Genomic DNA, 13,596 nt, shown 5'->3' with positions numbered 1-13,596 from the left:
TACATGGGTATATACCTGGGTGTTTGGGGCTTATATTATAGTTGCCCTTCATAAGTTTACCTTCAGTGGATGGGATCCCATGTTCTGCTGACATGCGGTTTTAGATAAGCAGATAAGGCGCTCCATGCTGTATTTACGGCACTGTAACTCACCTTTTAGTCATGGTGTAGATGTTCCAGGAACTCCAATACGTCAGTGGTTGAATAGTTCGTTGTCCCTGCGTCGTGGCAGTATTTTACCCATGTTAGCTTTTAGTGACTGTTCGCAGGGATGCCGACATGGTGGTAATGGTTCCTTTGGATAATCCCAGTCCCTGGTAAGGTCTATTCAAAACCTATACCCAGGAGTTTGATGTTTCCCTGGCATGGGTGGCTTATGCCTGATACTGGGTTGAGTCAGCAACCATGGTCTACTAGGGAAATCCATAGGTGACTCGCCCACCGTGTCGTGATGAACTGGGAACCATGGCTGTAGGCCGGTCGGGCACGTTCAATATCTCGGAGACAGATCCCATCTGTATTGCGAAGTGCCCGACTGATGAGGCAGAAGGGAGGAAGGCAAAGCAGAAATTCCCCCTTCCAGCGTATAGGCATCTATCGCTGCTGCCTCTAATCTGGTTCCTAAGTCACATACATGGGTTACTGGTGATTCCGTCTTGTGCAACCAAATTGATATCTGGCTTTCAAACTGCTTAATAAATTTAGCAGATATTTTGGGTTATGACATCTATTCAATGTAATCATAAATTTTACCCCGTGACATGGTGTCTCCCACTGTGTTCTAGCTTCCTAGGACATAGGCAGCTGATAGTTAAAATGTCTTTTGACACACCATTGCCAGATTTGTTTGACCAATTTGTTGCACAATAATGATTATTATGCTCCCCATATGGTTGATATAAGCCACCACCATAGTATTATCAATCCGTAACCACATATGTACGTGCTGCATTTGAAATGCATATGCTTTTTAGCCCAATAGGCGATCACCAATCCCAAAAAGTTGATGCCCGGTATGTGTAGTAACGATGTTTGTGACTTGGTCCATCTGTTACCTGTGCTGGATATGGAGTTTGGTTGCTCCCCAGCCTAAAGTACTGGCATTGGTTTTTAAAATAACCAAGTTGGGATTGGTGATGATAATAGGGCTGAAAACTATGCCAAATATATGTCTGCCCACCACCTTAATTGTGATATAGCTTCAGTGGGTACATTCATGATTTGATTATAGTGACCCAAGTGTCTTGGCAAAGTAACAGTCATATGGACGGAATTATTATTGAAGCCCAGATAATCCTTGGTAGTAACGCTTCAATTCTGGTTTATCTGGGCGTGGGATGAACCTCAGCTTTAGGGAGCTGTTTCGTAGCTAGAACTGCTCCACAGCTAATTCCTTTGTTTCCCCTAATATGAGGATATCATCCAATATGTGCCATGATTATGCTTGTTTTCTTAATATTTTCATGGCCATTTATAATAGTTTAGGGCTGAGGTTTAGACCATATGAAATGCTATATGCTCCCATGGTTGCCCTAACCGGATATCCATGATCCAGGTAAATATATTTAGGTATCTATAATGATCCTAGTGTATGGTATAAGATAGTTAGCATCTCCCATATCAATGCTCCCCATAGGTATCCTAGGGAGATCAGATGTCTGGCAGTGACAAAACTCCACCTCCATCTTAAAGTGGATATACTCAACAGATTTATTTAGTGATATTAGATCAATGATGATGCTACATTCATCATCTTTTATAGTTTTGGTGAATATATTCGATACAAATTCCAATCCGTTTAGTAATGTGCCTGTTTAGTTCAGCTTGCCTTCTCACTTCTCTTTTCTTAGAGGGAGAAACAGCCCTTTGGGCGCATTGCTGAACTGGCAGTAAAATGCCCAATTTGAATTCGTTTTTATCCTCTAATGCTGTTGAGTATATTTTGGTTATTTGTGACAGCATCCCATGCTTAGCCCACTCCCCATGCAGTTTAGTAGAACACCCTTGTTTTAGTGTAAACTGGGAGGAACCAGACTACCTACCTCCATGCTTGTTGTTTTTCATGAAGGCGTAGTTTGCTGGTATGCTGGTGCTGTCGGTGGGGCGGCGCATCTTCCCACGGCTCCGCTCTGGGCCCCGTCTAAAAAGAACTATGGGGGATCTGCAGCGGTCACCAGGCTTTCACCAGTCCTTGTTTGATATTGCTGGTGGATGCCGAGGGGTGCTGCCAGCTGGGTGTTGGATGTGATGTCCTGCTCGTCCCATAGCCTGCTCCCTCTTCCCTGCAGCAGCGGTTTGCATAGCCTCATATATTCGGGGTTGCGGGCAGGTCTATATGCACCATCGTTCAGTCGAGTATCCCAAATATGGGAACATCTTAGGCGTCAGCACCAAAGGCGAGCAAAGGTGGTAACATCCTGACCTTCTGTAGAATTCGCTGCTTGTCTGTGAGTCTACGAGACCCAGCTGCCTGCGGATTTGCCTCTGGAAAGGCCTGCTCCTGCAGGGCTTTTGTTGGGAAGATGGTCGCGTGGAGGAGCCATGTAGTGGCCCACGACACCCAGTGGCTCTTCCTGATCCTGCTCCCCTGGCATACTGCTGTTCTCGTCCGCCTGCCCAGCGCTTAAGCCAGCCCAGCCCTGGCCTCCTTAGCCCTTAAAAAAGGAGCATAAAGGATGCGCTAAATGGGAGGAGGCAAAGCACTCCACTCCGCTGTTGCATCAATCCCTCGACAAGGGAGATGGCTAGTTCAATAGCACTGGGGTAGGAGTCAGCTCCCTTGGCATTCAGCCAGTGCCCCTTTACACCGGCGGCACAGGGAGCGGCTCGGTGTCGAGTGAGCAGGAGCATTGAAATAGCTCCACCGCTACCAGTGGCTGCCTCCCAGATAAGGACCCTCGTGTGGAGTTGGGCAGGCAGTCCTTCTCCTGGAGGTGAACTTCATGACCTCCTCTGGCTTGGGGAGACAGACATACTTATTTTGCCTTCTCCAACCTGTTCCAGTTTGGAGGAAGATGGCTCCTGTAGAACCTGTAAATTGGTAAGATTTCCCCTTACCTGTAAGTAGAGGCTGCCTGCCGTTTTCCAGGCGGCATTGTAGCGGTTCCCGGGTGGTGATTCTCCTGGTCAGGAGTCTGCAGGGCTGCCGGTCGGGTTTTTTTTTTAATTTTCCCGCCGGTCCGCGGCTGTACGGAACAGCTGTTCAGCGGACCGGCATTAGCGCAGCTCCTAGCAGCGGTCCGCAGCGTTAGCGGTCCGGGTGGCACCTTTTCCCCGTCACTGTCGGCCCCACGCTGGAGTCGAAACGGGGCCTGCTCACCATGCCTCACTTTGCTCCCCCTGGAGCAAAATCACAAGGCCCGATTAAGGTAAGTACTTACCTCTCGTCCCTGGATGCGGGAGCTAGCCCGACTCCCGCTGGCCGCGTTCTGCACGCTGTGCGTAATGCCGCACCTGCGCACTGGAGCTGGGGTCTTCACGGAATCACTCACGTGACTCCGAAGTAAAATTGTGTATTGCGGGGCATTGGTTAATCATTTGTTATTAAATAGTGGAAACTTTTTTTTTAAATCTCCATATCTCCTTTAAATTTAAATGTTATCCTGCTCATTGTTACAACGTAAAATCCGATCCTCTGGTTTTCAAAAGTGAAAAGAGTTGAGCAAAAAAACAGCAAATGCATTTTTTAATGACACAACAATAAAAATCAATGAATCACTTCATGAACATCTATTTTTTTATTTGCCTTTAAATATAAAATGAATGCTACCTACAAATTTTCACTGATTTGGGAGGTGAGGAATTTCTGTTCTTTAATAAATTTTCATTGACATACAGTAGGACATTAAATATTTCTATTCAGTCTCATAAAAGTGGCTCCTCTGTATCATGTAAATAGCTGTTAAAACTTAGTACTCAAATCGATCTTTAATCCTTTGTCAAAAAGTGGCTAATTATACATAGTTAAATTAACAATAAGATGTTGTCTCCTTTAAGTGTAAAGTCATTGAAACAAAGTCGGTGTAATTGAAAGGGATACATATAATTATACAAAAATATAACATTTCAATGCCCAGCTGATAAATAGTCACTATGATCTTGCAGCTGTCCCTTTTTCATTAAGAGCATTTATTTAGTCCTGTGATGGTATACTTCTTCATGATGTGAACATTTTCACATCTGATCTGCTGTCCTCAGCTCAAGCTGGCATGTCTTTGAATCTAGAAATGTAAATGAAAGAAATAGGATTTATGATATTACTCTATGTAGCATAAACCATAGTAACATCAATAATTTAAAAAAGTGACATCATTGTCACAGACAAAAGATCAGCATGGTAGAAAAGCAGTAGAGTTGCTGCCTTACAGCGCCAGAGATCCAGGTTTGATCCTGACTACAGGTGCTGTCTGTACAGAGTTTGTACATTCTTCCCGTGACCGCGTGGGTTTTCTCCGGGAGCTCCAGTTTCCTCTCACACACCAAAGACGTACAGGGCTGTAGGTTAATTAGCTTGGTATAATTGTAAATAGTCCCTAGTGTGTAGGATAGTGTTAGTGTGCGGAGAATCGCTGATCGGCACGGACTTGGTGGGCCTGTTTCCTTGCTGTATCTCTAAACTAAAACTCTGCACGTTAGGCAACACCTGGAGAGGGAAATAGACAGCAACATTTTGGGTCGGGATGCTTCTTCAGACTGGGATTGTTAATTTCCCCCTCCAGGTACTGCCTGACCCACTGAGTTCCTCCAACAATTTGTGTTTTGTGCAAAATTCCAGCATCTGCAGTTCTTTGCGTCATCGTTCTCTCATTTGTTTTGTTTATATTTGGAAAGCCCAATTTGTTATTTATTCTTGGACTATTATTCTTGAAATAACATTAACACATTTCACCAGTAAGCTAGGTTTGTTTCCACTGGTGGGAATGTTTGGCTCTGATAATTACCACTGTTCCGCAACAGTAAAACATGTTTTATTGAATACCAGTTGTTGACTAAACGTAGAGTATATCAATATTTTTCTAAATGGATACCACTTACAACATTAAAGAAAAACTGGAAATCAATGAAATTCAGCAGTTGAGTTCACATAATCAAAAACCATGTTCAGTCAATTTATGTATTTAAATTGAATTTTAAAATGATAGATTTAAAAAAAACATGATGGTTTCTTTTGTTGGTTTTGTTACCTACAGCACCTAAAGAATGAATGCTCAGCTGCAAATGACAGGGAGAGAGGACAGAATCTGTTGTGCTAGGTCTTTATATGTTTCATGTGGAATGTGCAAATAACAGGCAGTCGCAGTAACGAGACAGAAGATGCAGATCATATGGCGAATGTTTATGAGAGTGAGAGAGAATGGGCATATGCATTGTACCTTCTGCATGTTAAAACACTCAAGATTATGGGAACATGGTCTACCTCATTCATTTCTGTACCTTCCTGACATATTGCTTCATTATCATTCAAAGTCCACTGTGGGACCATCATCAACATCAACATCATCACAGGGACTAGCAATTCAGGGGAACAAAAATAATCATTTTTTCTTTTTAAGGCATTTATGAATGAGGAGCAAATGTGTTGTTTTTTTAGCCTCACCCTCATCTCAGGAAAATAGAATCCAGCCTGATAGTCATAATCTAATTCTGCAACTTCCAAACTTAAACCTGTATTGTGGCTCATCACTGAATTCTCAAGAAAAGCATCGAATGCCCAAGTGATCCAGCATAATGATGCTGGTTACAAAAGGATGCATCTATTGGCAATTACTCCTACCCATGATATTTATTTTTACTCGATAGTCTAATTTTTGTTAAGTACATTATAAAGAATTGTCAAGAAAATTACATTATGGGAGGTTGGATTTGAAAAGAGATCCTAATCCGTCATATTCAATCTTTCTGATTTTACGAGCAGAGGTTTACTTTCCAGTTTACATTGCAGTTTCCAGTAACAACAAAAACTTGCTGGTTTTGAAGCCTCCTGTAATGTTACATACATTTTTAAAACATGTATGCTAACTTTGAGATAGTGAGTGACATGTCTTCCATTTCCCTCTGAGTGCTTTGACAATTCAATCCCTATTCTTATTTCTGCAATTCAGCCTCTCCTCACCACAGCTGCAAAGTGCAGTCATTTTTCTTATGTCAGCAAGATAAAACACTCTAGAGATTCTGTCTACCACTGTCAACCTTCTGTAAGATCTGGGGCATAGGGTCCTTCCGCTCGGTGCTGGACAAGGGGGGGGCAGGGTGTGGTGGAGACGCCCCTCAAAAATAAGGGAAGGGTTTCCACGCCAGTGGGCCACATGAGTGGCAACGGTGGGGATACATTTGTGTAAACACTATTGAATGTATATATAGCCTAGAATGTTGGATGGAGTATTGTAAGGATTATGTATTGGATATATTTATTTCTCGAATAAAGTATATTTTGAAATTTAAATTAAAAAAAAATAATAATCATCTGAGTGAATAGAGAACATCGAGGAGATAAAGATGACGTATGCATGTTGGAGAACTGTGAGGCCCCTCTTTGACTCCCAGACACACTGGTGGGAAGCAACCAAGGAGAACATCAAGAGGTTCTTCATATTTAAAGGGGTTCAGAGAGCAAGACAGAGTCAGTGGGAATTGTGCCAACTCCTGACAGATTTGCAGCAACTGCTCCTTCTGCAGTCGAGGGGGGTAGATGTGAAGGAGGAACTTAGAGTTGAAGGGCCGGCAAACTCTGCTCTTTACTTCTGAATCCTCCAAGATCATCTTCCGATCCAGGGTCCGCCACATGGAGCAGGATAAGAGGTACTCACGCATCTTCTTCCATAAGGTTCACAGGGGGAGCTCTGTGATGAACAGCCTTAGGGAGGAGGACGGCTCGGTAGCATCCTTGCAGACGGACACGCTGAGGATCTGCAGATCCTTTTATACAGGTTGGTACACAGGTAAGGTCACAGATAGCACGGCCTCCCTGATCTTCCTGTCCTCTATCACGGAGGTCGTGGAGGACAGCAAGCGGGAGAGTCTGGACCAAACACTGCCCCTAGAAGAGCTGTCTGGCTCTATCCGTCCCTTTGACTGGAGTAAAACTCCTGGAAGCGATGGCTTACCGGCCGAGTTGTATTCGGCTCTGTGGGACTGGGTGGGCCCGGACCTGCTGGAAGTGTACAACGACATGCTTTTAGCTGGAAGCATGGTAGACTCCATGAGGAAGGGCAGCATCACCCTAATCTACAAGCAGAAGGGGGAGATGAAGGATATAAAGAATTGGAGACCCATAACATTGTTGAATGTAGATTACAAGATCCTGTCTAAAGCCATCGCCAACCGGGTCAAGTCTGCTCTGGGACGGGTGATCCACCCAGACCAAACCTGTGCTGTACCTGGCAGATAAATCTCAGACAGCCTAGCGCTGCTGAGAGATACCATTGTCTACGTGCAGGACAGATGGGTGGATGCCTGCCTAGTCAGCTTGGACCAGGAGAAGACCTTCAACAGGATATCGCACACGTACATGAGGGACATGCTCTCTAAAATGGGCTTTGGGGAGGGAATCAGGAATCAGATCCAATTGCTCTAGTGCAGTCTGTAGTGTAGTCTGTAGTGCAGTCCAAATCAATGGGTGGGAATCAGATTGCTTCCCCGTCAGGCAGGCTGCCCTCTTGTTAGTCTGTTGTATTGAACCTTTTGCCGAGTCCAAAAAGAATGACGTGAGCATAAGAGTAGTGACATTGCCAGGCAGTGGGGACACTCAAGTCAAAACCTCCCTGTACATGGACGATGTCGCCGTCTTCACTTGGATCCAGAGTTGGTCTGCAGTTGATTAGCATTTGCAACCAGTTTAAGATGGCCATGGGAGCCAGGGTGAACCGTAGGAAGAGCGAGGCCATGCTCTTTGGCAACTGGCCCGACCAATCTTCCATCCCCTTCACCATCAAGCCTGACCTTGAAGGTTCTGAGAATCTGATTCGGGCGGACTGAGGTGTGTGACAAGAAATGGTTGGAGCGGATACATAGAAATATAGACAATAGGTGACGGAGGAGGCCATTCGGCCCTTCCAGCCAGCACCACCATTTTTTGTGATCATGGCTGATCACCCACAATCAGTAACCCGTGCCTGCCTTCTCCCCATAACCCTTGATTCTGATAGCCCCTAGAGCTCTATCTAACTCTCTTTTAAATTCATCCAGTAAATTGGCCTCCACTGCCCTCTGTGGCAGAGAATTCCACAAATTCACAAATCTCTGGGTGAAAGATTTTTCTCTCATCTCAGTTTTAAATGGCCTCCCCTTTATTCTTTGACTGTAGCCCCTGGATCTGGACTCCCCCAACATTGGGAACATTTTTCCTGCATCTAGCTTGTCCAGTCCTTTTTTAATTTTATATGTTTCTACAAGATATCCTCTCATCCTTCTAAACTCCAGTGAATATTGGCCCAGTCTTTCCAATCTTTCCTCATATGACATCCATCCTGGGATTAACCTTGTAAACCTACCTGCACCCCCTCAATAACAAGAATGTTCTTCCTCAAATTAGGAGACCAAAACTGCACACAATACTCCAGATGTGGTCTCACCAGGGCCCTGTACAACTGCAGAAGGGCATCTTTACTCTTATATTCAAATCCTCTCGTTATGAAGGCCAACATGCCATTAGTTTTCTTCACTGCTTGCTGTACCTGTATTTCAAGCCAAGGTGGGGAAGAAACTGGAGCTGTGGAAGCAGCGCTCCGCTCCCTCTCTATAATGGGAAACAATGTGGTCATCAGGTGTGAGGTACTCTCCTGACGGTGACGGGAGCTCTCCCAGTCAGATCCTGCCTGCACCGTCACAACGTTTTGTAAGGATCATGTATTGTATATATTTGTTTCTCGAATAAAGTATATTTTGTAATTTTAAAAATCAAAAAAATCGGGGTGAATAGAAAAGAAAAAATGCTCAGCAACACAGCTCTCTGCATTATTACCCCTCTTTGTCTAGCATCCCCATTTTATAATAATCATATCTGAGAAATATAAAATGCATAATTCTATGGGTAAAATTATATGATTTCAATGAGGGGGCTGGGGGAGGTGTATTATGGAAGTCTGTAACCTTTCAACATGGTTATATCAGATCCAGACATGACATTTTGTTAGAAGGGCCCAAATATGTTTACTGAGAAATCTTTTCTGGAGATTTGACTTGAACAGGTTGAATTATTCCATGTGTCATCATTAAACTGGCTCCACAATCTGTCACAGCTATTGCATACCCACTTAGTCATTATCATATAAAAGTCAGAAACCTGTCAGTGATGATGAACTCCATCCGATGTTACCTCATTCCCAATGAATGGAATCTTAAATGAGCATGTCAGGAAGAAGGTATGTACAAAGATGTGCTTCACCAAAGAAGTAATCTAACGTCTACTGCTATCCACTGTTTCAGAATCTGCTGCAATGATCCCGTGCATGCTCCTCTTCCTAATACTTGTTTATCATAGAGAAAATAGATCAGCCATGATTGAATGGTGGAGTAGACTTGATGGGCCAAATGGCTTAATTCTGCTACTAGAACTTATGAACTAGCTGTGAAGGTGATAAGTACCTTCAACATTCATGGCTCTGGATGACATAGAAACATAGAAAATAGGTGCAGGAGTAGGCCATTCGGCACTTTGAGCCTGCACCGCCATTCAATATGATCATGGCTGATCATCCAACTCAGTATCCTGTATCTGCCTTCTCTCCATACCCCCTGATCCCTTTAGCCAAAGGGCCACATCTAACTCCCTCTTAAATATATCCTATGAACTGGCCTCAACTAACTTCTGTGGCAGAGAGTTCCGGAGATTCAACACTCTCTGTGTGAAAAACATATAACAGCCCCAAAGGATCTCCATCATTTTAGCTACACTGCAATGGAATGATCAAGTGACTGGTAAACCTTACTGAAGATCTGTAAAATTCATACTCTGATAATAGACAATAGATAATAGGTGCGGGAGTAGGCCATTCGGCCCTTCTCGAGCCATTCAATGTGATCATGGCTGGTCATCCACAATCAGTACCTCGTTCCTGCCTTCTCTCCATATCCCTTGACTCGTTAGAGCAAAACAGTAATGAGAATAGCCATCAGTTACAAGACATCCTTCGATTGTCCTTCCTAAACCATTCTGAGAATTCCGTCAATATTATTACCTTCAGATTGCAATCTTGCCTCTTCACTTTAAATTCTAAGAGTCTCCAAGATCCAAGGTGCAATCTTTCCTGCCAATTTGCTTTATAACTCCCATTAAATTACCTTACCAGCAACAACTTCCATTCCTTTGAACAGATTATTTGTAATGCACAAATAATTATCTGCATGGGCTCTTCAGTACCAAGTAATATTAGCACTAGAAAAATGCCAGGACATGACCATCTCCATTCGGAGATATTCTAACCTGTGACGTTTGATGTTATTATTTCAGAGTCCCCATCATCAACATCCCAGGACAGCAACTCATCTGGACCAGCTACATAATGCAGTGACTATATGAATAGGTCAGAGACTGGGTATCCTGTAACAGGTGACTTACATCCAGTCACCCCCCCCCCCAATATTATTCTACCATCTGCAGGAGATATCAGGATAATGACCCCTAACAACTGAAAAGAAATTCAACGCCACCTGGGATATTGGCCAGTGAATGGCAGATAACGTTATCAACATTCCATCACAATTCTCAACATTTATACCTCCCACCACTGTCATGTCGTGAATGTGGTGTGTGCAATTTAAAATTCCTTACGCATTACTCGGGTTGGTTCTTCTGACAGCACCAACTTCAAACACAGGAAGGATTCGAGCAGCCTCAAGTGGCAGTCCCATCAGACATCTTCGCCATCCCTATTGAGCTCTTCATTTGAGGTCTGCATCGAGGCAGTGAGTTGGCACCTGTGTTATTCTTCCACTGTGTTCTAGCAACAGACAACTTGTGTTTGACAGCCCCCAAAATGTAGACTTTGTGTACACTCCCCTCTAAATTAAGCACAATGTCAGTACTCAGTCCTGGACTGGGAGTGTACATTTGTGTTTTGCTATCTTCATCATCATTGTATATGGTAGTTCTTGGTTATCAACAATGACGAAGGCACAAGGATAAGTCTGTGATGTGGGGGTGGGGGTGGGGGGGGGGGGAGGATTAATAGATGCACACTTACATCATCCGCAGCCTTGACATAAAATTAATGGCATTTGAGGGAAAGATGCAATGTGTAATGATGATTCTGTTTGAGGATTCTATCATCTTTGATTATTTTGTCCCTATAATATCTAACATATTTTCTCCAAGCCATTTTGGAGACAATAGCATTCCTACCTCCAGGCTACTAATTCCTGCTATCAGCTGAGGTGCATCCCATAGACCCACCACAGGAAAGCAATCTGTTTGGGGAATTTGGCTGCATATTGTAAGAATAGTTTAAAAGGTGCAACAATCTTGTAGCAGGGCATGGTAGCTTTGATTTGGAAATTGTTAATATTTAATAAAGAAGCGAGGAAGAGACCAGATCTATCAGTTTAACAGGATAAGTTTATCATACAACCCGTTTGGGTGATGTGGCAATTACCATTGAACCAGCAGACTGTGTATACAGTGCAATAGATTTGTAGCACTATTAAATGTGATGGTGAAATTGAGTATTTGAATGTTTGATATGTTGGAATGTCCTGGTCTAGTTCAACCATAATGGCCAAATAAATTGCACAATATTTGGAGAAAACAATTGTTGTGAGGAAATAGATCAATTAAAACCGCATAGCCAGTACAATAATAGAGCAGAAGGAAAATGTGGACGTTAAGTAATATTGAATGATAGGAATGACAGAGTTGGGATGAAGTTCATGTTATCTGATTGGCTATTTGTGACATCTGGGATCCCCCTATGAATCTTTGCTTGGGTATTAATTTTGACAATATATGAATCAATACTTTTGGCTGAAAGAATATTGAATTATCTGTCCAAATTTCCAAGTGAAGTGATACAAAATTTGCTGAAAAGCTTAACATAAAATGAACAAGGCAAATATGATTTTATAAAGGGAAAAATCTATCATCTAAATAAGGGTAAATCTGTAAATTTAGTATATCTTCACTTTAAAAAAACCCCACAGCTGACAAGGATCCAAGCAAAAGGTTGTTATATTAAAAATGGGGTTGGGAGGAGGGAAAGGGGAATAAAGTAATTATGGATCAAGGATCGCTTATGGATGGCAAGGAAAAAGGAAGAATAAATGATCTGTTTTCAGCTTTACATAGTGATATGACTATAGTACCTCAGGAATCAGCAGTGGGCCCTCATGAATTATGTTGAGAAATTATTATAAAAGTACTTTGAAAATGGGATCATTTAAAAATATGAAGGCTGTAAGATCTGAATTATAAATCTCTTAAAATCTTCATTTGTATTGGCATTTATTTCTGCATTGTAGCTCAGCAGATGCTGTGAAGATAATTAACAGAAGGAATGTAAGGTGTAGGAGTGTTAATGAAATGAGTATTCCATTAATGTTTAGCAAACTGGCTCAGATGTTATTTACAGTCTTGTCTGATAGGAGTTGTCTTTCCTTTATTTCCCCTCTCCCCTGCTCTCTAGCTGTCTATATGCTGCAAGCAATGTGCATTATGTCATTGTTATGCACCATCAATCTTGTCAGCTTCTCCACTGAGTTCTGTAGGGCTTCTCCAGTGTGGTCCAGATAGCAGAGGTATCATCTTAATATGCCAAGTCAAAACAAAGACCTCATAACATGCCATAAAATCTGTACATATTAATAAAGAGGATAATTCTAGGAAGTCCAAGGTTGCAGTAGAGTTATAGAGGGAGTAAGTAAGTAAGTAAGCAAATAAATGTATTTATATAGCACGTTTAAATCAACTCGCGTTGAGACCAAAGTGCTTTACATAGAAAAAAATAATTAAGCTTCCGTACATCCATAGAAAAATTAAAATTAAGAAAAATGACACAACATATTGTATAATTCAACACAAACGTCCCCCCACAACAGAATAAAAAATTTCCACTGTGGGGAAAGGCATCAGAAAGTTCAGTCCTCTCCCTCTGTGATCACCCGAGGTCGGGGCCTATTTGTGGCCTCCGCAGCCAGTCCGATGTTTTCAGGCCCTCTTGCCAGAAAGCTGGAATGCCGGCATCGGGTGAACACTCCTCGGCGGCTTGGAAATGGCTGGAGCGGCCGCTTCCTCCCCGGAAACTGCAGCACCCGATGTCCTCAGACCGCGCTAGTTGGAGCTCCGACTCTGGTGATCTCGAATCCCAGGCTCCGCGGTGTTTAAATCCAGCGCCGCCCGCGACTGGACGCTCCGCAGCCACAGCTCCTCGGATGTTGGTCGGCGTTCACAGTACTCCGGAGCTTACCGCACGGCGACCCGGTAAGGCATCACCCACTCCGTGTTGGTGTCCCAGCGCTGCACCGCCGCTGAAGCTGTAGTCCCGGCCGATCCCGACAGGAAACGCTGCAACAGTCTGATGGTAGGCCGCGGGGAAGGGGCGAAGAAGCAGCTCGGAGGGAAACCGCCTCTCCGACCAGGTAGGGACCAGGAAAAGTTTCCCCCTTCCCC

General features: G+C 43.4%; 1 protein-coding gene across 1 annotated transcript in view; it reads right to left on the bottom strand.

Annotated features, from left to right (window-relative positions):
• Positions 1–3,588: 3,588 nt before the first annotated feature.
• Positions 3,589–13,596, bottom strand: part of LOC129706456 (uncharacterized protein C7orf57-like) — an 86,060-nt gene continuing 76,052 nt past the window's right edge. The window contains exon 8 of the mRNA XM_055650782.1: positions 3,589–4,219. Within this exon, the coding sequence (XP_055506757.1) occupies positions 4,198–4,219 (22 nt within the window). The 3' untranslated portion in view covers positions 3,589–4,197. The remainder of the gene's footprint in view (positions 4,220–13,596) is intronic.

Source organism: Leucoraja erinacea, chromosome 2, assembly GCF_028641065.1.
Source record: "Leucoraja erinacea ecotype New England chromosome 2, Leri_hhj_1, whole genome shotgun sequence".
Lineage (NCBI taxonomy): Eukaryota > Metazoa > Chordata > Chondrichthyes > Rajiformes > Rajidae > Leucoraja > Leucoraja erinaceus.
The sequence above is the reverse complement of the archived record's forward strand: the minus strand, read 5'-3'. Positions and strand labels throughout refer to the sequence as shown.